Source organism: Rhinolophus sinicus, chromosome 6, assembly GCF_057876585.1.
Source record: "Rhinolophus sinicus isolate RSI-liver-muscle chromosome 6, RSI-T2T, whole genome shotgun sequence".
In the NCBI taxonomy this organism is placed as follows: Eukaryota; Metazoa; Chordata; class Mammalia; order Chiroptera; family Rhinolophidae; genus Rhinolophus; species Rhinolophus sinicus.
In genome coordinates this window covers 15,780,121-15,802,978 of record NC_142506.1, presented here as the reverse complement: position 1 = coordinate 15,802,978, position 22,858 = coordinate 15,780,121, and the positions used below count along the sequence as shown (strand labels likewise).

Here is a 22,858-nt window from a genome sequence, read left to right as displayed (position 1 = left end):
GGGAAGCTTAGTACAGAAGACACCGCCCATAGACAGGGCACAGTGCTGGGAAGGAAGAGGGAAGGGAGGGCTGAGACAGGTTTCCAGCAGAAGTGAAGTCTTCCCTGAGTTCTGAAAGACTAAAGGAGAGTAGCCAGGAAGGGCCCAGTCCAGGCAGAGAAAATTGCCTTGCAAAAACCAGAGAGAGGAATCACATTTGCAGTCAAAGTTCAACCTACTTCCTTCATTCTTCAAGTGGAGACCTCACGATGATTCAAACTCAGGATCTCCTGTTACTAGAAAAGCACTTTAGCCAAATAAGTCACTTGAACATGAAATAAGCTCTCCACAGTCCATGGGTATTTACTTCCAAAGCCCTTGTTTTGTAAGGTATAATAACCCATCAGACAAGAAATTATGACTTAGTCTATACTTCTCCAGTGAGCAGGAAATTGTTTTCAAGTACTCTGTGGACTGGCAACCAGTGGGCGTGTCCCTCACTGGGACACAGAAAAATGGGGAAGAAAGAGGTGATAAAGTCATCTGAGGAGTGAGGTAGCAGGGTGTCAGTAGATCAACTTACCCTTGACCTCAAGTTCAGGATGAACTTTATCTTTTTTATTTTTTTTAAATCTGAAGTCTTATGTCACCATCAACTATAACATGCAGAAAGCCAGATTCTCACTCTGTTAGTACAGTTGCCCAGAAAAGAACACTTAGAAAAGTCTTTGGCTTCCTGATTGTTTTTTCAAAGCCATATATGTTATATAGAATTTGAAAAACCAAATAGTAACTAAATACATTAGATACGGATCGATGGATCACGAGAAGCTGAGAATCTCTGAACCCGAGATAACCCAAAGCTAATAGTTTCCTGAGTTAATGGGGCACTGAGAACAGAAACCGAGCAGTTGCTACCGCAGGTTAAGCAATTATGAAGAGCCAGAGTCAGATGAGTTTAGTTTCCTTCACCTGGGGTGGGGAAGGGAGTGGGAAGCAAGCAAGTCCTTGTGGTTCTTTCTTGCCTTCAGCCTATAAGGAACAGGCTCATTTCCCCTTGGCACGAAGCCTGAAGCAACTGGCAGGCATGCCATCTTTTTCCTGGCCCCCACCCCTTCCCCTCTGACCTGAGTCACACTCAGGAACCATAATTCTGTAGGTGAACTAGGTTCCCCTTTAGTCCCACGAGCATTTCATGTTATCATGCACGCACAGTGTGACCTTTAACTTGACGGCATGCCCATGTATGCTCCACGCATTTTCCCCCAGAAATTACCCTCAACAAGAAAGCTTGTGTTCCCAGGTAAGAGAATCTGAAATGAAAACTTGGGATCCCTCACACCCCGCCTGTCCCTCCCTGCTTTCAACCAGGAAGTTCACAGGAGGCAAGGTTGTGGAGCCCAAACTGCAAAACCAAAGAGCAAAATTATTCCAGGAAAGAGGAAGGTGGTCTTCCATAAAAAGAATTCACCCACATCGAATAGGTTTGTTGTCCTGTTTATCCCTGGTGGATTCCAGTTCGTTTCTGTAAACTTTGCTAACCCGCGGAGAGTTGTTTAAACGGAGACACATGAAGGGACACCTTCACCCTCTGGGTACATCTGCTGCCACCCCTGCCGAGCGCGCACGACGAGGGGCCCTCGACCCAATCGCAGTCCAAGCTTCCGGATGACGCACCTGGCCAGGGTCCTCTCCCACGTGTGGGGGGCAGAGCGAGCATCCCCCGCCCGGTGGCCATCCAGCCGGGCCCGGCCGGAGGAGGCAACGAAAGGGGCACCTCGGGGATGAGACCTCATGCCTGCCTCTTCGGCTTTCCCCCCATTTCCAGCACATCGTTTCACATTAGGGACACCCTTCGCCTCCAACCCTAAAGTCTTGCGCAGCTACGTTGTCTTTCCAAAGCAACCGAATAAAGCGCCTACTGGCCTTCTGTGGCTCAGGTGAGTGCCAAGAGGTGTAGGAGGAAAGGGCCCGCTCGCCCCCACCCCCTTTCCTCTCCTCCCCACGATCCCCAAGGTTCACCAGGGATCTGTGCATTGGGGTGCGCGGGTGACGAGGGAGCTTAAAACGCCCAAGCGTCCCTTACCTTCCACAGCCATTCTCTCAGAGCTTCCCTAACGCATGCATAATTGTCTTGGCCGAGGTACTCCTTCTGCCCCGCGCGCCCCCCCTCCTCGCGCTTTCGCCTAAATATTCTGCGCTCATCTGCTCCAGGACCAACCTGCCGCGGTCACGCACAGCTAGGCGGCCGGCTCCCAGCTCCGCGCAGGGCGTCCTGGGAAATGTAGTTCCCTCCCTTCGCTCCGACCCGGGAAAGCAGCCGAGTCCCCCCGCCCGGCGCTCCCGCCCTCCACACTCGGATGGCAGCTCGGGCTTTAGCTGGCCCACGCAGGGCACTACCTCCTGGAGGGGCCCCGTGAGCGGACCTAGGGACCCCGGGAGGTGGCAGGGACTACATTTTCTGAGATGCCCTGCGCTGGGTTTCGTTCCGCGCATAGAGTACAGACCCGTGATTGAGATCGTCCCTTCAATTAGAAGGGGGTAAGCACCTGGCAGGGAGCTTGTGGGAGGCGAGAGGCGGCGGGGTTTGTGGTGTGGTCTCCCGAGCTCATTTTCTGGCCTCCTTGGCTATCCATTTAGTGAGGGGAGCGGAGCCACCCGCGGGCTGCGGTTGTCCTGCTGGGCCAGAGAGCCGCTGCACAGGGTGCTGTGGGAACTTGTTCCTTTGCGCCCTGGGATGTGAGGGGCTTGGGTGAATCCCGTCAAGTGATAAAGCTGATCTCCAGATGGTGAAGGTGGCTAACACTTAGAATAGGGGTGTGCGTGTGTGTTTGGGGGCGGGAGGTGGCTTAAACATCCCTAAGGGCTTATTAGGAGCAAAATCTAGGAACCAGGATTCCCCCTGAGCATGTGAGATGAGGGGAGCCTGTGGGGCTTCCAAGGTGGGAAGCCGTCAGTCTGCCTGTCCTGGGACCTGTAGGGCCTGATAATTAGCAGCCCCTAAGAATTAGGACTCTTTCAACTTCTGAACCAGTCCTAACTCCAGGTGCTGGGAGTGCTGTGAGCACCCAGGAACCAGAAAGTTTCGTGGAGGGCAGTAGAATTCCAGAGCTGGTAAATACTGATATGTGATATTCCCAAACTTTTTTTTTTCCCTCCTGCGTTTGGAAATAGTGATGCAATTATGGCCGGTAGAGTAAGGGAATGGTTTTGGGTACAAACTGACTCTGGATTGCAGTAAGACTTTTAAAGGCCTTGAACTCCGAAACGCGTATGGTACTACTTCCACCCAGCTCCCAGGATTTCTGTCCTTTCCCATATATATTTAAAAAACAAACAAATAACAACAACAACAAAAAAAAAAACTACTCTGGAAAATAACTCTAAGGACGGACCAAGATCTGATTGTTCCCATTATCATGACTACTTAGCTTTTTCTGTCTTGGTCAAATATATATATATATATATATATATATATATATATATATATATATATATATATATAAAATTTATTTTTTATGAACAATTTTGTTTCTCAGCGTGTACATGCACACCTGCTCTTCTTACCACTAAGTATATACTGTAGTCCTTCTGTTGGGTAACATGGCTATGTCTGGGTCTTTTCAAAAGACCTGTGCACATCCATTAAATGCCCTTGGGGATAACATTGACTCTGAGACCATAGAGCTGTGTGCAAATCACACCCAAGGCTTCCAGACTTTGGTAAAGAGAGACCTATTCAGTGAGATATAGTTGGCCATGAGCAAACTAATTTTCCGGCCACATATGCAACCAAGCGTTCCAAAATCTGGAAAGAACTGAAATCCAGGTGTTTCTCTCCCTTCTCAAGTGGATAAAATCACTAAAGCATTCATGTCTTTAGATTGAATGAATGGAAAAGAACATCATGGGATGGCAGACAATATCAAGAGTTCTATCCCTTGTCCGTGCATCAGCCCATTACACACACATCCCCAAGGTCCATCTTCGTCTCAAAGAGTCAGGGTTTCTGAGGGTTTGAGTCGAGACACTTAAGTTTTCAAAACCACAGGCAATTCTAATCCATAGTAAGGGTGAAAACCATCGATTTGCTTTCAAGCTTTTAAGGATCTGGGTGATAGTAAAATGTAAAAGTCACTGAAATTCATTTTTAATTTCAAACCTCATTTCAGCTAAAGTCTTTAAGATCCTTCCCAACTCATATGCATTCCAGTTTGAGTTTCATTTTTGTATAAATGTAAATAAGATGTGAAGGAAATAACCATTCAAAATAGCGAATATTTAACTTTTTTAAACCTATAAATGGAGCAGTTTTATGTGGTTCAACTTAATGAAGGATAAGCAACAGTTTAGCAGGGGTTTTCAAGTCTGGCTGAATCTTAGAATCAGCTTTGAAAAAAATAATAACAGTTGCCATTAGAATGGCCAAAAGAAAAAGAGAAAATACCAACTCTTGCAAGATTGTAGGATTGTAGAGTAGTAAGAATATATATATATATATAAATATATATATATAGCTGATATTGTGCAAATTGATACAACCACTATGGAAAACTATTTGGCCTATTAAGCTAGATATATGATTATCCTGGACCCAGAAACTTCATCCCTAGACGTACACCAAGCAGATGTGCATACACAGCTTCTCCAAAAGACATATACAGGAATGTTCCTGGCTGCATTATTTGAAAAGCTACAAATGAAACAACCCAAATGTTCATCAACAATAGATTCCATAAATGAATTGTGGTGTTAACCAAACCATCTTCTATAGTAGGGGTCAGCAAACTATGGCCCATGGGCCAAATATAGCCCACTGCCTATCTTTTGTGGCTCATAAGTTAAGTATGGTTTTTACATTTTTAAATGGTTGGGAAAACATAAAAAAAAAGAATAATATTTTGTGCTACATGAAAATTATAAAGAAGTATCTACATAATATCCTGATTTTTGCTTTTTGGTCTGCAAAACCTACAATATTCCCTGTATGACTTTTACAAAAAAAAAAAAAAAGGTTTTTCAAACCCTACTATAAAGTAATGAGAATGAATGAACTACAACTGCATACATACAGCAACAAGGATGAGCCCTATGCATTAGTCATCTGGTGTTGGTAACAAATAGCCCCAAAATTGAGTGACTTAAAATAACACCCATTTATTATTTCACATTCTGTGGGATAGAAATTTGGGCACAGCTCAGATGGGCCCTCTGCCTCAGAGTCGTTTACAGGCCACATCAAGGTGTTGGCTAGGCTGAAGTCATCTGTAGGGAAAGAATCCCAGAGAGCAGTTTCTAGGCTCTCGGCTTCATGTGGGAAGGTGCTGGCTCAGGTAGTAGATCAGCTAGTTGTGGCCATCAGCTGTAACAAGTTAGCCAATTAGTCACTGATATAACTGCCATGGCTGCACTTTTTGATTGGTTGGTTCGCAGGCAAAGAAACAGACGGCGGATTGCACATCATGCAGCTCCTGCTTTGTGTGTGTCTCACCCGGCCGCCAGTGAGACTGGGGTGCCGGAAGACCCCTTGTTGGGGTACTGGCGGATGTTTCCTCCCTGTGTCTCCAACCCAGCCACCAGCGAGAACATAATGGTATGACTCCCCTCTCTATGGCTCCATCGATGTTCCTTTTTGGCCTCACCATGTCCTGTGTTCTTATGCGGGGAGCGGGAGCTGAGACCCTGCGTGACATCATCTGAATGTTCACTGGGGAAGGATCAGCTTCTAAGCTCGAATGGTTGTTGGCAGATTTCAAGTCCTTGCAGTCTGTTGGGTGGAGGGCCTCAGTGCCTTGCTGGCTGATGGCCAGAGGCCATCCTCAGTACTTCATCACAGGGCCTTTCCAACATGGCAGCCTGCTTCAAGCATGCAAGCTAAGAAGGCAATAGTGTCTCTCATTAAGATGGGAGTCACAACCTTTTGTAACCTAATCATGGAAATGCCATCCCCTCGACATTGCTATATTCTATTAGTCAGATGCAAGTTATTCAAGGGGAAAAAGATTAGACAAGGCCATGAATAACCACAGGTGGGGATCATTGGGGTCATCTTAGAGGCTGCCTATCGTAACACACAATCGGAATGTTGAACAAAAGAAGCCAGACAGAAAGAAGTACATACAGTATGATTCCATTTATATAAAGTTCAAAAACCAGAAAAAATAGTTTATAGCATTAGAAGTCAGAATAGTGGTTCCTCCTAGTGTGGAGGGAGTGGTAAAAAGGGGGGATAGTTTCTCAGTGTGTACTGGAAGGAAGCCCCATGATGGCATCTGGGGTGCTAGGGGAATTCTGATTCTTGAGCTGCATGCTGTTTATACATGTGTATAATGTTTGTGAAAATGTATTGAGTTGTATATGTGTGATTTGGGGAAGTTGTTTGCGTCTGTGTATGTGTGTGTCATACTCCAATGAAAAGTTTAAAAAAGGAATATATGCTGAGGTTCAATTAAATATAAGAAATGACCCAATGATCTTTGAATATTTATGCCTTCTCTTTCTTTGCCACAGTGAAGTGACAGTTCCATTTCATTTAAAAAGTGTGTTTTGAGGACCTACTTTGTGCCAGGTACTTGTGATGTATGGTAGGCTGAATTTCTAGAAATGGCCTTTAAGATTCCATATCATAATCCACTGAGTCTATGAAGGGGATGAGACATTCCTCCTGTGATTGAATTAGAAGGCACAGGTGACCTTAAAAATGGAAGATTAGGGGCCAGCCCAGTGGCTCAGGTGGTTGGAACTCCATGCTCCTAACTCCCAAGGCTGCTGGTTTGATTCCACATGGGCCAGTGGGCTCTCAACCACAAGGCTGCTGGTTCAACTCCTCGAGTCCCTCAAGAGATGGTGGGTAGCGCCCCCTGCAACTAAGATTGAACATGGCACCTTGAGCTGAGCTGCCACTGAGCCCCCAGATGGCTCAATTGGTTGGAGCGCATCCTCTCAACCTCAAGATTGCCGGTTTGACTCCCGCAAGGGATGGTGGGTTGTGCCCCCTGCAACTAGCAATGGCAACTGGACCTGGAGCTGAGCTGCGCCCTCCACAACTAAGACTGAAAGGACAACAACTTGAAGCTGAACGGCACCCTCCACAACTAAGATTGAAAGGACAACAATTTGACTTGGAAAAAGGCCTGGAAGTACACACTGTTCCCCAATAAAGTCCTGTTCCCCTTCCCCAATAAAATCTTAAAAAAAAAAAAAGGAAGCTTATTCAGGTGGGCCTAATCTAGTCAAACAGGAAAGAATTTTATCCAGCTGATAGCACAAGAGGAGGGCAGAAGAACTCAGAGATTCTAGGCATGAAAAAGACTCAACACATCAGTTATTCCTTTGAAGACAGATGGGGCCACATGAGCAGGGATACAGGCGGCCTCTGGCAGACAGCCAACAAGAAAAAAGGGACCTCAGTCCTACAGCGATAAGGAACTAGATTCTGCTAACAACTGTCTGGAAATGGATTCTTCCCCTGAGGCTTCAGATAAGAGTCCCTCCCACCCGACACCTTGATTTGGGTCTTGTAAAGCCTGAACAGAGCATGCAGGTGAGCCCATCCATCCCTCTACGCTGCAGAACTGTGACCTAATCAACCATTATTTTTTTTTAAACTGCTAAATTTATTTATTTGTGTGTGTTAACTTGTTTACTTTGTTGTGCAGCAATAGAAACTAATACAAGAGGCATCCTGAACAAAGCAGACAGTTATCCTGGCCCTATTTTTGTGGGTGGAGACAGTTTAAAAAATAATGATCACATTAATGATACCAAATGCTGACAAGGTAAATCAGAATCTCTGGAGGTAGGACTCCCACACCCCATTTTTTTTTTTTTTTCTTTTTCCAAGTACTTCAGGATATTCCAATCTGTAGCTTCTGTTGAGCAATCTTGTTAAAGGGATAGACATCAAAATGCCTGGGTAAGAAGAGGAGACATGTTCTACGTTCCCCGCTGTTACATGCTCTATTAACCTGTCTCTGAGTCTTGGCATCTTTTTCAACACACCTGTTGCATACAGGCTTCATCTCTCCTCCCTCTGCTGCCATGCTGGAAGAGTTAGACCTGTGTTTCATTTAGATAGTGTCACTGCCTCCGCTGCTTCCCCAGGGATAGCAATGGACAATGGGTTCGTTCACCTTTGACATTCCAGCCACCAGCAGTCCCGTCACATAGTAAATACTTAATACATGTAGTATGTATTTATAAAGAATGACCGATGGAAGCAGGGTGTGAATGAACTACCTGATCATGGTCAGGTCTACATTTTTCCCCAATGGGACTGCAAGTTCCTGTTTTGTTTGTATTTGTTTTCATGGTCCATGCTCTTAGAAGTAGATGTTTTTATACCCGGAGTCAATTCAAAAATGTCTTAGAGACAGTTCAATATCGCGTTTGAGGCACAGGATCTAGAGATTTCATTTACTAGTGAAGTCATGTCAAATACACAACTAAATTTAACAAAGTGGAGTCAGTGCTTAGGGAGGGTTAGATCCTCAAGTAAAAGCATAGAGTAGAAATCAGGAATGGACAACTGTGCTTGGAAATGCTTTCTGTTGCCCCTTAAAATATAGGACATGTAATTTTATGTGTACAACCCTAGCACACAGAGTAATTTCCACCAAAATTTGAAAACATATAGGAAAGACTACAAGGAAAGACTTTATACAGGTGACTGACTGTATATTCAAAACAGTCTGCCTTTAAAATAATCAAATTCCTGGTTCTGACAAGGGGATGGTTAGACAGTTTCAAATTTTTTTTTTCTTTTGGACTCTAATACCTTAATAGGCTTTTTGGTTGGGTGAGGATTAAATGAGGTAATTAAAGCTCCGTCTTAGAGTAGAGGTAGGTCTCTAAAGAAATGGAAGTTTGTGCAATAGATTTAACGTACCTACGTGAATCAAACACTTATAAAGTAGTTGCAATTTGCCAGAAAGTCTTCTAAGTGCTTTAAAGACTCCCTGGCATTCTGTCTTTGAAGGCCACACGCTTAACCACTGCGCTATGCTGCCTTTCTAATTTCCCACATATGGTGTCTCTGCCACAGGCAGTTTTGGGGAGAGGCAGGCTGAAGTCACAACATGGCGCCCGGGGTGTGGCTGTCAGGTGTGAGCCGAAAGCAGCCCCGTCCCTATGCCTCTCTTCTTGAAAGGCGGGTGAGTAATATGGATAAAACCTCAGTCGCCCTTTATTTTTAAGAAGCTCTATGTTTTCTTACGTTCCCACGGGCAGAAAAAGAGCCCCAGCATATTGTGTTGTCACAGAAGACAAGGACGGGGCTGAGCCTTCACGGTTAGAGATGAGAAAGGTCCATCAGTTGACAGAAAGCGCGAGGCAGGGGAATTCATGTAGTCAGAGTCCAATAAAAGGCACTCCACGTGCTGATGACAGATGACTGCCCTCAGACACGTGAAGGCATGATCTAGGGCTCAATCCCAATGTCTGCCAAACTCAATGAAGTTAAAGACAAATGGGACATCCAAGATGATTTAGATTGCACCTGGGTGAGGAAGACTGCACACTGGGAGATAAGGCAAGCATTAGCATGGTGCAGCCCAAGATTTGGCCTCCTTGCTTTTTCCAGCCCACGGTCACAGTTAGAGAAAAATTTGGCATGTGAAAGGCATTTCTGTGAAGTCTGGCTTTATTCAAGGACATGCAAATCTTATGGGGGTGGGGGAAATTATCAGCTAATTTTTGCCCCCCTCCCAAATCTAATGGAGGGGGGTATCTGTTAGGAGTCTTAAGTGATGCAGTGTTTATATATTTGTTCAGGTGATCTCTGCCTTCGTCATACAACACTTCTACGGACTTGGGGGTCCTTCGTTCTCATCCCGTGGGCTAGTCTCAGGAAAAAGCAAACCCACCCATAAATCTTCCCCGAGGCCCTGGTTCCTTACGGTGTGGCTGTCCATGTGCTGTATGCATTGTGACTCAGCTTTGGAGGTACAGTGATGAAGTAAGAAATACCCTGGACCCTGGAAGCATATAGATCTGAGTTTGAAATCTGCCTCTCATCACAGACCAGCTGAGTGGATTGAAATAAAGTAATTAACATCTCTGGCCTTGCTTTTCTCATCTATAAAAGGGTCAAAATATATCCCCCTCAGGGACTTCTTTGAGGATGTTATCGATCTGTCTAACAAATTAACCCCAAATATAGTGGCTTAAAGTATTATAGTAAACATTTGTCATCTCACACAATTTCTGTGGGTCAGGGATTCTGAGAATAGCTTAGCTGGCTGGTTCTGGCTCAGAGCATCTCATAAGGTTGTCATCAAGATGTCAACCAACGCTGCATTCATCTGAAGGCTTGCCTGGGGCCAGAGGACCTACTTTTATGGCTTCTCACTCACTTAACTTTGCAAGTTAGTGCTGGCTGTTGGCAGGAGGTCTCAGTACCTCTCAGCATGGGCCTCTTTAGGAGACTGCTAGAGTGTCCTCACAAAAGAGCTGGCTTTCTCCAGAGAGAGTGATCGAGAGAGCAAGGAAGAAAGCACAATGTCTTTTTTGACCTGGTCTTAGAAATCATGTGTCATCTGTCATCTCTTCCACCTATTCTACTCGCTAGAGGCAAGCCATTGAATCTGGCTCTCATTCAGTGGGAGGGACATTAGGCTCTACTTTTTGAAGGGAGTGCCTAAGAATTTGTGGACATATTTTAAATCACCAGAAAGAGATACCCTAAGTAAAATTCCTAGAATAAAATAAGTGTTCAGTAAAGGAGTGCAAATATTATTTAAAGGCTTAAATAGTATCTTGTTCTACTCTGTCTCTCCAGTACTTAGCACAGCGCTTGGCGTATAGCAATCATCTTAAAGAATGAGCTAACATTGATGAAATCATAAGCTAAGTCTGTTGCTTGCCTTACGTCAAGTATTGTGTTCAGCATTTTCGATAGTTCATTTCATCTTCACAATAACCATGGGAGATGGATACCACTCTATTATTATCCCAATTTTACAAATGGGAAAACTGAAGTATGCCCAGAGAAGTTAAAGGATTTGTTGGATGTTAACATGTGGGGAGGGGGTCTTCATAGAACCAAAAATCGGTCTCAGATGGTCAACTCTAGGATGTAGCTTTTAACCACCAGATCATGGGTCTTCCCATCGACTAGGGCCTCTAAAATTATTCACGTGAAATACTCCTGCCTCTGATACTTATTTGTCCTGAAATATTTTGAGGGTGGGAGAAAATGATACTTGAATTGTGGAGTCTGTTTTTCAGGTCCTTGTCTCAAAGGTAGAACGCCCCCAAAATTGTCAGCTGAAATTTCACCGTGTGAAGGGCAGGAATTTCTACCTCACACTCTTCCTTTCTCCACTATGTGTTAAACTCTCCCACAGCCCTCTGCTTTCTTCTGTTCTGCACTTTAGGTTTCTCCTTGAAACTGAGGTTTAAAGGTCTTTAGGCTAAGAGCAAGTTTGAAAAAAAACACCACACTGGATGATTTTAAAGGTCATTTCCTGCTCTAAAGTTTTGTGATTATGTGAGTCCTCCTTCCTGCTTCCTCGTCCTTATAGAAATTCATGACCAAGACCTGTCAATTCATCCTTAACAATTACTCCCTTGACTCTCCCTTTTGCATCCCTTAGCCAATGTCCTGATTCTATTACACCTGGTAAGGACTGAGATGGAAACATTGTCGCAGTCTCTTAACAAGGCTCACATCTTCGGTTATTCTTACCTCCAAATTATCCTGCATCCTATAACCACGTAGACCTCCCAGAATATCATCTTTGGTGATGTCACCCTGCTGTTAAATTAAAACCTTTCAATTGGCTGCAAAGCAGAGTCCTTACACAGAGGACCACGGATATTCGTCCATTATCAAAGGGTAGCTTTTGGAGACTATAGTCTTACAAGAAGTTAAATAGTTTTCTTTACTATTTCCTGAAGGCTCTGGCATGCTCATGTGTAATGTGAATCTTCCTGAGGTTTTTTTCTCTTGGGTTTATGGGCAAACACCGGTTTCAGGTCAGGAAACTCTCTGGAGTTATCCATTGAAAAGCTGTTTCTTACCCTGGTGCCTCTTCCCTGACACGTCTCACTTGGTGATACGCCCTTACACACTGGACAGCACCTTAACATAGAAAAATCAGGAAAATCATTCCTCAATGGACTTATCTATTTCTCCTTTACTGTCTGACCCTCAGCCTCTCCTCTGCAAAATATCAAGATATGTGTGTGCATCTTCGTAATTTGCATTATGGAAAGACTGGGCATTGTAAGAGGGAATTAATCCACAGAGGATTTTTAGGGCATAGAAACTACTGTGTATGATATGGTAATGGAGGCTGCCTGTCATTGCATTTGTCCAAACTCATAGCATCTACAACACCAAGAGTGAACCCTAATGGAAACAATGGACTTTGGGTGATTCTAATGTGTCCATGTAGGTTCAGCAGTTATAACAAAAGTACCATCTGGCGGTGGGGATAATGATATCGGAGGAGGCGATGCATGTGTGGAGGCCGTGGGTATGTGGGAATTCTCTGTGCCTTCTGCTCAATTTTGCTATGAGCCTAAAACTTCTCTAAAAAATAAAGTCTATTTAAAAAGAAAAAAAAAAAAAAAATGAAAGCCAACGACTACATCTAACTTCCTCAGGGTCCAAAGGGCTGTGTGTGGACTAGAAGTCAACCCTTCACAGATGGGTCCTCTACGAGCACATCCAGTTTCTAATCCAACTTCTTTATCCTTCCTTTTGCCTCTCTGTCCAGCGAGCTTTATCTTTTGACTTCTTCATTGAAATTCCATTCACGTGCTGGAAAACCCAACTCCTACCTGTTGACTCTTTCCAAGACCCATTGTGATTCCCCTGATGAAGACATTCCCCCAAGTCCAAGTTCTTGAGTCCAGCATAGCATCCTGGGGTTTTTCTTTGGACAATCAGTGATTTCTTCTGCTAACCCAACGAGCTATAGAATGGTACAGGGAAAGGGGGGGGTCTTGGTGCTCCAAATTTTAAAGCATCATTCAGGTGGGCATGCGCCCTCCAAGTCAGATCTTTATGATGGTTTTCCGAAAGGCACACCTTTAAAAAAGCCCTGTGAGTCCTGTTAGAACAGTACATAGCTGGCCTGAAAGTTCTTTTAATTCCCAGGGAAAACACAGTCCCTCGAATCACTACTGAAAAGCAAAATGCTTTCTAACTGCTTTATAATTTGCAATACAACTTTTTCTCCCTTTGAAGGCAGTACATTTCATTATCATGCAGGGCAATGCTACATTCCTTCCATGCTGTTAGCTTGTATCACTGTGGACATGACGGATAAAGAAAGGAGCTGTGTGTTTCCAGAAGACTGCTCCCTCTGTCATGTCAAGAGTACATTTGAAGAACCATTTAAGCAAGTAAGTCATCAGGCCCTATGCTGGGCAGTAGAGGTGGTAACATGAATAATACAAGTTTCCTGTTCTTACAGGTGGCCTTAAAATATATTTATCCATTCATTTCATAAATCAAGTACATCCTGAGCACATACTGTGCGCCACGTACTATCAAGGATGGTGGGGAGTGCTTTAGACTGGGTTCCCCAGAAATAGACCCTAAGATTGAGAATTATGAATTGTGTGCAGGTTTATTGGGGGATATTCTTGGAAGATGAACCTGAAAGATGGTGAGGATGGCAGGGTTGAGCAGGGAGAGGAGCAGACGCTGAATGTGGTTGTCACTGCGGCCTAGTGCAGTCCTACTAGATGCTCTGCAGCTGAGATGACCCATCAGAGTATCCCCAAGAGGCAAGGAGGTCAGGCCTTTGCATGGCCATGTCACCCAGCCATTGATAGCCCAGAGTCCCTGAGAGGGACTTTAACCAAGGGCAAGGCAGCTTGTTGCAGTCTAGGCAATGCCCAGCGAGGGGCATGGCTTTGAGCCATTGGCATCCCTGGGAGTTGGGGGATGTGGAGTAATCTGTGTGCGAATGCAACACTCTTGGGGTGTAGCTGGAAGAAGTTTCTGGTCTCGCCCCCAGGGGCTTCATCGTCGGGTTGACGAGGCAGAGCAGCACATAGGTAAATGCAGGTAGGTGGTGTGTGCTGTGAAAACACAGTGCGGGTGTATCTATCCCCATCTTAGGGGTCCTGAGGAGATTCCCCAAGGAGGTAAGGACAGTTGTGAAATAAGGAATTAGGCATGTGAAGGCAGTGGAAGCTGTTAACAAGAAAGAGTCTTTCTGAGAAAGGGGGCAACATGCACAAAGGGTGAGAACACGGCATAGGGACCCCTGCAGATTCAGGAATGGCTGCAGTGGAACATACAGTAGAAGAGGTGCAAGGTGGGGCAAAGGAAGGTACCAAAGGCCTGCGCCTAAGCCTGAAGGAGCAGGGATGCCAGCTCCCCGGCATTGCCCAGACAGTCACGGTTCCCAGCAGGGAGGTACCTGACAAAATTTGCACTTCAGGAAGGTCATCCTGGCTGCAGTACTGAGAAAGGAATCAGATAAAGGAGCAACACAGGGGCCCCTGTGAGTGACTGTGTTGGCGGCTAGTTTGTTAGCTTCCAGTGAGAAATGACAGTGACTTAAAATGGAGCCATGTCAGGTGGGATGGAGAGAAATGGATGGATTTGAGAGATATTAAGGAGGCAAAATCCATAAGACTTGACTGATTGGCTATGGGTCTTTAGGGAAAAAGAAGAGTCGGCTTCAGATTTGTCTTTGAGCTGGAGCAGGCTGGCAGTAGTGAGAAGGATGGATCTGAAAGAGTGTCCAACTGAAACCAGGGAACCACTTAGAACCATGATAAACAATGTGTATTTGTACAGAGACCCATTCAGGAAAACACACACACACACACACACACACACACTCACACACACACTTATGACCATACTCATTTTATCCAAATGAAAATAATGTTCCAGAATCCTATGACAATAATATGCATCTTCTCACTACTTAAATTACCTGTGTTAGGAGAATGTCAGTGAGGAAATTGGCCCTGCTTTTAGCCAATTAAATATTCACATCTGGACCAGGTTTAGACATAGCAACACGGAGACTGCTTGTCATTTTGTTTTGGTCCCTATCTGTGGTGCTTTGGATTTCACAAACAACATTCTAGAGCATGCTCTTTTCTAGCTTTGATGCAACCCTGCAGGTAGGAATTATTACATTTCCAATATACAGAAGCAGAGACCGAGGCTCAGAGGACTGGAATGACTTCCCTTCCCAAGTGGCACAGTTGAATCTAGAATGTTTACTCCACTCAGGGCAGCATTTCCTGAGGTTGCCGTGGCTGTTTGCCAGGCACCACACAGAGATTGAATCGATGCGCCCATTCCCTGCTTCCCTCAGCAACCTGGGCCTCTCTCTCTGCTGGTTATAGTATTGTCTGTCCGCTTAGAAGCAGAGAAGCAGAGATGGGCAGGGAGTGCCTTGTTGCAAGAGAGCCTGACACTGCCGGTTTCTCCTGAAGGAGCAGACTGCCTGAGCATTCTTGCCATCTGACCGCATTCAGGCCATTTCTGGGGGCGCTGCTTTGGGCTATCCTGTCAGGCAGGCTTCGGCTTGGGTGTACTCGGAGCTCAGGCGGTGAGCGAGGTAGAGATTATTTCCCCAGATGAAGGTCCCTGTGCTTTGTAGGGTCCAAAAACCTTCCCACCGGGATGAACTTGGTTTCTGGGTAGTATATTATAGCCGAATACACGAAACGTAGCTACAAGGGCCCTCCCTCACAGATCAGTGACCCTGTAACCTCCAGCATCAGACGGCTTTGCCCTTAACTAGAGCAGGGGTGGGAACAGTAAGAAAGGGGAGAGGCGGGAGGGGGAGGAAAGAGGAGGGATCCATCCTGAAACTGCCTCTTCTGGCTGCACTTGCTGACCAAGCAATGGCCTCCTTTTCAGCAGGCACTTCCAGTGTCAGGTTTTCAAGTGCAATGAGAAGGGAGCTTGTTGCTTACCCTGGCAATTTAGAAATAGAAGATATAATTAAATATGATTATGGATAAGTTTGAGGTAGATTTTCTGAATATAAACACACAGGTACAAACGCACGCTTTTCAGGATTATTCATTAGTCTCTTCACAAGCACTTTGTAGTCTTTTTTCCCCTCCAGCTTTATTGAGATATAATTGGCATGTAACATTGTATAAGTTTAAGGTGTACAATGTGTTGATTTGATACACTTATATTTTGCAAAATGATTACCATCGTAGCGTTAGCTAATACCTCCATCACATCACATAATTACCATTTGTGTGTGTGTGTGGTGAGAACATTTAAGATTTACTCTCCTAACAACTTTCAAGTATATAATACAGTATTATTAACAACAGCTACCAGGCTGTACATTAGATTCTCAGAACTTATTTGTTCTGTAACTAGAAATTTGTCATCCATCTCCCCCACTCCCAGCCCTTGGTACCAGCACTCTACTGTGTCTATAAGTTCAACTTTTTCACATTATACATACAAGTGATATCATACAGTATTTGTTTCTCTCTGACTTATTTCACTTAGCATAATGCCCTCAAGGTCAAGGTCCATCCATGTTGTCACAAATGGCAGAATCCCTTATTTCTCATGGTTGAAGAATATTCCATTGCGGATATATGTATTATATATATGTAACATATATAATATACACATGAGTATCTATATTATGTATAATGTATATTATATGTAAAATACATGTATAAGATATGTATAGTATATAATATACATATATAACATATATACTATATATGTTATATAACATATAATAGATACTCATGTATATATGTTATATACGTATATATTACATATAGTATATACATGTATACAATATATGATATATATTATATATACAATATATTATATATAGATATGTATATATGTAATATATACATATCAATATATAATATACAATATATTATATATACATGTGTATACTATATGTAATATATATCATACATATTCATGTATATATATGATATATATTACATATGCATATTATGTTTTATACACACACACGCACACACACACACACAAACATACCGGGGGAGCCAAAAAAATGTATACACATTTTAAGAGCTGTTATCTATGCTCAAGCAGTAGTTCATCATAATCAGAAGGGTCTGGACGCTGATGGTAACCACTTTGAGCACCTCTTGTAATTGCAGAAGTCAAACGTGACTTGTATTCATCTTTGTTATCAGTATATATTGAGTATTACAATTAATACAGTTTTTTCCTTTCTTAAAATGTGTATACATTTTTTGGCACTCTCTGTATGTATCCTGTCTGTTCCAACGTAGGTAAGTAGACTCCCATGGGTGCATCAAAGTGCATTGCTCTCTGGTTTGTTTTTTGCTGTGCTGCTCCTGCCCTTTCCCTAGAATCTTCTCCAAGGACATGTCTGAGGCCAAGCAATCCTCCAAAGGCAGTGATTCTGAATGAGTTTCCCTTCTGACACACTCCTATCAGTGTCAGCACATTTTGACAAAACTCTCAACTAAGAAGCTGTCTCCTATAGCTGTAGAAGAGATAAGACAGGCTGCAGATGCCGTATGATTCCCAGCATGGCCCAATGGCACCTCTCCCACTCTTCTCTTCAGGCATAGGCAACACTACAACAGCAATAATCTTGAGTGCATTCTAATTTGCTTAACCTTAAAGCTAGGTTGCTATGCATCTTATTTCACAAATGCATGACTGCTAAATATGTCACACGTGTATGTGGAAAATCTTAAGGCATTCACCAGAAAAAAGAAAATCACTGGAAGTAGTAAATGAGTTCAGCAAGGTCACAGGATCCACAATCGATATACAAAAATCAATGGTAATTTTATATACTGACAATAAGCAAACTGAAAATGAAATTTAGAGAACGATTCCATTCGTAATAGCACCAACAGGAATAAAATACTTAGCAATAAATTTAACAAAAGAAGTGTAAGACTGTTACACTGAAAATGACAAAACATTGGTGACAGAAATTAAAGAAGATCTAAGTAAATGAAGAGACATGTCATAGTATGAATTAAGAGATGTTAGTTCTCCTCGATCACTGTTAAAATCCCAGCTGGTATCCTTGCTGGGACCACTGTTCTGCCCTCATGAGAGGCCCAGGCTGTCTCTCTTCTGGGCCATCCCATCAGCCAGAAGCTGAGCCAGAGTTGGTTTCTCCAGATCCAGATATTTGTGCTTTGTAAAAGCTGAAAAGTTTCAGTTGAGATTGGCTTCCCAGTCATATGCTATAGATAAATGAACTAAACGTAACTAAATAAGGCCCGTGTATATCCTGAATGAGCACATACTGTAACCTCCTAGGGTCAGAGAAGCTCAAAAAACATCATTCGTCAAATGAAAGGACAAGCTATATATCTGCTTGAGAAAAGTGTTATACATCAGAAATCTTATAAAGGACTTACTCATATATCCATAATATATCAAACAAACAAACAAACAAACAAACAACCTCTTGCATCTCAATAATAAGACAAATAGCCCAATTAATACATGGGCACATTACCTGAATAGACTTTTCACTAGAGAAGATTATATGGAGGGCCAATGATACATGAAAAGATGCTCAACATCATTAGTTATTAGGGATATGCGATTTAAAACCACAATGAGATACCACTTCTGATGCAATAAAATGGCTATAATAAAAGACAAAACCAAATGTTGAGGAGGATGTGGAGAAACTGGAACTCTCACACATTGCTGGTAGGGATGTAAAATGGTGCGACCACTTTGGAAAACAGATTTTCAGTTTCTTACAAAGTTACCATATGACCCAGCAACTCTCAAAATGAAAATATGTACACAAAAAGACTTAAATGAATATTCACAACCTTATTATCACACAAAAGTCCCAACCTAGATCCAAATGCCCATCAAATTGTGACTGCATAAACAGAATATCCATGTATTGGACTACTCCTCAGTAATGAAAAAAATTAAACTTCTTATATAACACGAATGAACCTCGAGAACATTATGCTAAGTGAAGGAATTCAGAAGCAAAAAATTGCATATTGAGTAATTCTCCATCCAGAGGAGACTTATCTATAGGGACATAAAGCGTATCAGTGGTTGCTGGGGCAGGAACTGGGAGCAGTAACCGACTGTAAACAGGCAGAGGATTGGGGTGGGTGGGAGGGGGAGGCAGCACTTGGGGTGATGAAAATGTTTTAAAACTGAATTGTGGTGAGGTTTGTGCATCTGTAAAACTTTACCGAAAAATTACGGACTTCCACTCTTACAGTGGGTGAATTCTATGAGTTTTATGCCTTCGTAAAGCTGTTAAATAAAAATGAAAATAACCAAGACAGAACGGAGAGTGGGAGGTATAGATGAAACAAGTTTGGCGCTACAGATAATTCTTGAGGCCGGGTGATGGGTAACGAGGGCTCATTATATTTTTCCTTTTCACCCTTTGTGCGCATTTGAGAATTTCATAATAAAGATTTGAAAGGAAATGATAAAAAGGGAATGTTACACTTCTTTTTTTTTTTTTTTTTTTTTTTAAAGGAAATGAAATCTATCAAAAGGCTGGAGGAAACATCAATCTGTCATTATAGAGGCCTCTTGCTAGGGCCCATGCGGTGCTTCAGGCCAGCAGGCTCATGGTGAATTGACCGTTATCTGGTATGAATGGTCTTTAGAAAGAAGTCAGCCATGTTGCATTTATGCCAAGGCTGGAGCATGAATCTTTCCTGTGGCGCTCAGGTCTGAGGCGCTCACATATAGGCCGGCCTCCTTGGATCCCCTATAGATGCAGGTCCTGGGCATCATTCCCCTCTGAGTCCTGGTCTATTTATTCCCAAGGAGGGTGTGGCTTTTTGACACCAGGTTGAACCGCAGACCTACATCCTCTTCTCAGTCATGGGAGTAACTTCTCCAGGCTCAGGTCAGTCATCTTACCTTCGTCCCTGGAGTTAGGCCTTCACCATGGCCAGGAAATGAGTCCATCTTGCATCCACTTCTTTGTATTGTGTTCATATACCTGAGGGAGGGATTGAAAAAAATATTTTCTGATTTAAATGTGTGTGTGTGTGTGTAGTTACACAGAGAATAATACACAAGTAACTTTCATTTTTTCAAATTTGTCGTCTGCGTGCACGCCTGAATACCTTCACTCATTTAGTCATTCATAAAACAAATATTTGTTGAGCTCCTCTGATTAATGCCAGGCACTATGAGCGGAACTGGAAATACAACACGGAGCAAAGCCTGCAGGGGCTCTGTTGTTACGCAGCTTTGAATCTAGGGCTTATGTGTCCAAACTTCAAGGTGCATGAGAATCCCATGGACATACTGTCAAAATGTAGATGCTGATTCCGTGCAGCATGGGTTTACATGCTGCTTGAGACCTGCGTTTCTAGCAGATTCCCATGGGATGGAGTTGCTGCTGTTATACAAATACTTTGAGCTGTAAGGTCCTAGTGTGGAAAGTTGGGAAATACAAAAATGGATTGCTGACAAGTTTCCATACTGAAATATGTTCAACATGCTTCTCATCTGTGCTCAGGGATGGTCATTGTCACATGGTGCCCTGAGGGACCCCATCCTTGTCACTTGGCTCCCAGGTAAATTATTTCTGTCTCTGGTCATGGAGACCACCCTGGCCAAGCAGCCTACATGGACCACACCCTCTAATGTCCGCACTGTCTGTTCACACATGTCATGGCTTCTCTGATTAATTCACAGGTCAGGACTTGTGTGTCAGCCTTCCTTGGGGATCTGATCCTGTTTGGCACTTCAAAGGCCCGTCTGGCCGGTATCAAAAGTATATCTAGATCTTTGGAGCTGAACTGGAGCCTTTTCTCATCTTATACTTTAACTCTTTCCTGCTCAGCCCTTCTAGGTAATAGTGTTAAGTAGGAAAGACTGGTGGGGATGGGGGAGTGCCTTGTATTTTGCTTAGGTTTTACATGCCTTGTTTCCCCTCAAAAGCAATCTCTCTCTGTGTAGTTGTTGCACAGGGGTTCATTCTAGGCAGGCCCTGTGGTTGGGGTTCCACAGAGCAGACTCTTCTAAACCGTGAGGTTACACAGGCATTTATTTGCCCAGCCACCTCTGGGGATGTTGTCAGGTGGTGCCAGAATATAGGAATTCTGCTTCTAGGAATCCACTCTACAGAGATCACTGGAAAGGCAGACAAAAATCTGTAAAAGGAAGTTCATTGAAACATTATTATAATAGTAAATGCTTAGGGAAACTGTCCTCAATATATGTATTAGTTTTCTGTTGCTGCTGTAACAAATTACTGCAAAGGTACCGTAGTGACGTTCAATCACACAGATGTGTTTTCTTACAGTTTTGGAGGTCAGACATCTGAAATCAGTTTTGCTGGGTTAAAGTCAAGCTGTCAGGGCTGGTTCGTTCTGGGGTCTCTGAGGGGATAATTGCTCCCTTGCCTTTTTCAGGTTTACTGGCCGACCACGATCCTTGGCTTCTGGCCCCCTTCCGCCACCTTCAGTGCATGTAACTTCAACCTCTGCTTCTGTCATCATTGCCTTCTCTGCCTTCTCCTCTAACTTTGACTCATCCTCTGTCCCTTTGAAAAGACTGTTGTGCTTTTATCATGTCTGTGTAGATCGTCCAGGATAATAGTCTCATTTTTTAATCTTAATCTCTTAAAATGAAGATCCTTAATTTAATCACACCTACAAAGTGCTGTTGCCATATCAGGTAACATTCACAGGTTTTGGGGTTTAGGATGTGGACATATTTGGGGGACCATCATTCAGTTTACCACAGTATCAAACCAAAGGAAGTCGTTAATTGTGTTACATGTATGCAATAGAATATTATACAGCCGTTAAATCTTTTAAATAACATTTAATGAAAACAAAACTATCATACTTTGTTCAACATTTGTCCACTAAATCTAATACTTCTGATGTTCCAGGTCTTGTTCAGAGCAATGGGGAGATGGTCAAAAATGAAGGTCCAGATGTCTTATATCGGGGGTGTCAAAAACATGTACACAAGTGGACACTTTGGTCAATGTTGCTCAAGCAGTAGTTCACTGTAATCAGAAGTATCTGGATGCTGACGGTAACTACTTTGAGCACCTCTTGTCATTGCTAAAGTCAAACATGACTTGTATTCATCTTTTGTTATCGGTATATATTGAGTATTATAATTTAAATAGTTTTTTCCTTTCTTAAAATGTGTATACATTTTTTTGGCACCCTCTGTATCTTATGTCCTAGTCAAGGAGATAACAAACAAGTAAACAAATTAATAAACGTAGTGATTTCAACTAGTGATAAATGTTATAATGCAAATTGGGAGTGAGGAGGGGTGACCTTGCAGGGGAATTAAGGAAGGCTTTCTGAAGAGGTTACATTTCCACTAAGACCCGATGAAGAGAAGGAACCGACAACATGCAGACCAGTGGACAGTGTGGGGAAGGAGGCTTCTAGGAAGACACTTGCAAAAGGGACAGACTCTGCAGCTTGTCTTCTTGGACTTTTAACTTTTGCCTTTCCACCTGTCTCTGCTCTTTCTCTCTGGAACATGTGCAAGGTCCTGGAGATGGATTAGTGCCTTGCAACCATAAGATTGAGAGTTTTAGTGGAAGGATTTGGGAGCAGAAAAAGTACCCGGGATCCTGCAGGCATTATGTAGCTGTTACACTCATTTTGGAATGCCCACCTTCAGACTCCTGTTTGGTCAGGCCACTCTAACCAAGTTTCCGTGATAGGAATTGGAATCCAAGCTCTAAGTGATAAATATAGTGTTCAGCATTTGTTAAATGTCAGACAAGATTCTAAGGATATTACATGTATTAACTCACTCTTTTAATTCTTACACTAATCCTGTGAAGAAGGCTTTACTTTTATCTGCATTTGACAGATAAGAAAACTAAGGAGTGAAAAGGTTAAGTAATTTTCTAGTAAGTGATGGAAGATGTCTCTCTCTCTCTCTCTCTCTCTC

General features: G+C 43.2%; 1 protein-coding gene and 1 long non-coding RNA gene across 3 annotated transcripts in view; one reads left to right on the top strand and one right to left on the bottom strand.

Moving 5' to 3' along the window:
- SAMD12 (sterile alpha motif domain containing 12) overlaps window positions 1-2,232 on the bottom strand; it is a 366,678-nt gene extending 364,446 nt beyond the window's left edge. Inside the window, exon 1 of one of the 2 annotated variants that reach the window (XM_074316667.2) lies at window positions 2,066-2,232. In XM_074316667.2, coding sequence (XP_074172768.2) covers window positions 2,066-2,078 — 13 coding nt within the window. In that variant the 5' untranslated portion in view covers window positions 2,079-2,232. The remainder of the gene's footprint in view (window positions 1-2,065) is intronic. The other variant, XM_019714627.3, reaches the window with a different exon arrangement.
- Window positions 2,233-2,294: 62 nt separating this feature from the next.
- LOC148757836 (uncharacterized) overlaps window positions 2,295-22,858 on the top strand; it is a 364,219-nt gene continuing 343,655 nt past the window's right edge. The window contains exons 1-2 of the long non-coding RNA XR_016021507.1: window positions 2,295-2,520; window positions 5,413-5,572. This is a non-coding gene — a long non-coding RNA (uncharacterized LOC148757836). The remainder of the gene's footprint in view (window positions 2,521-5,412; window positions 5,573-22,858) is intronic.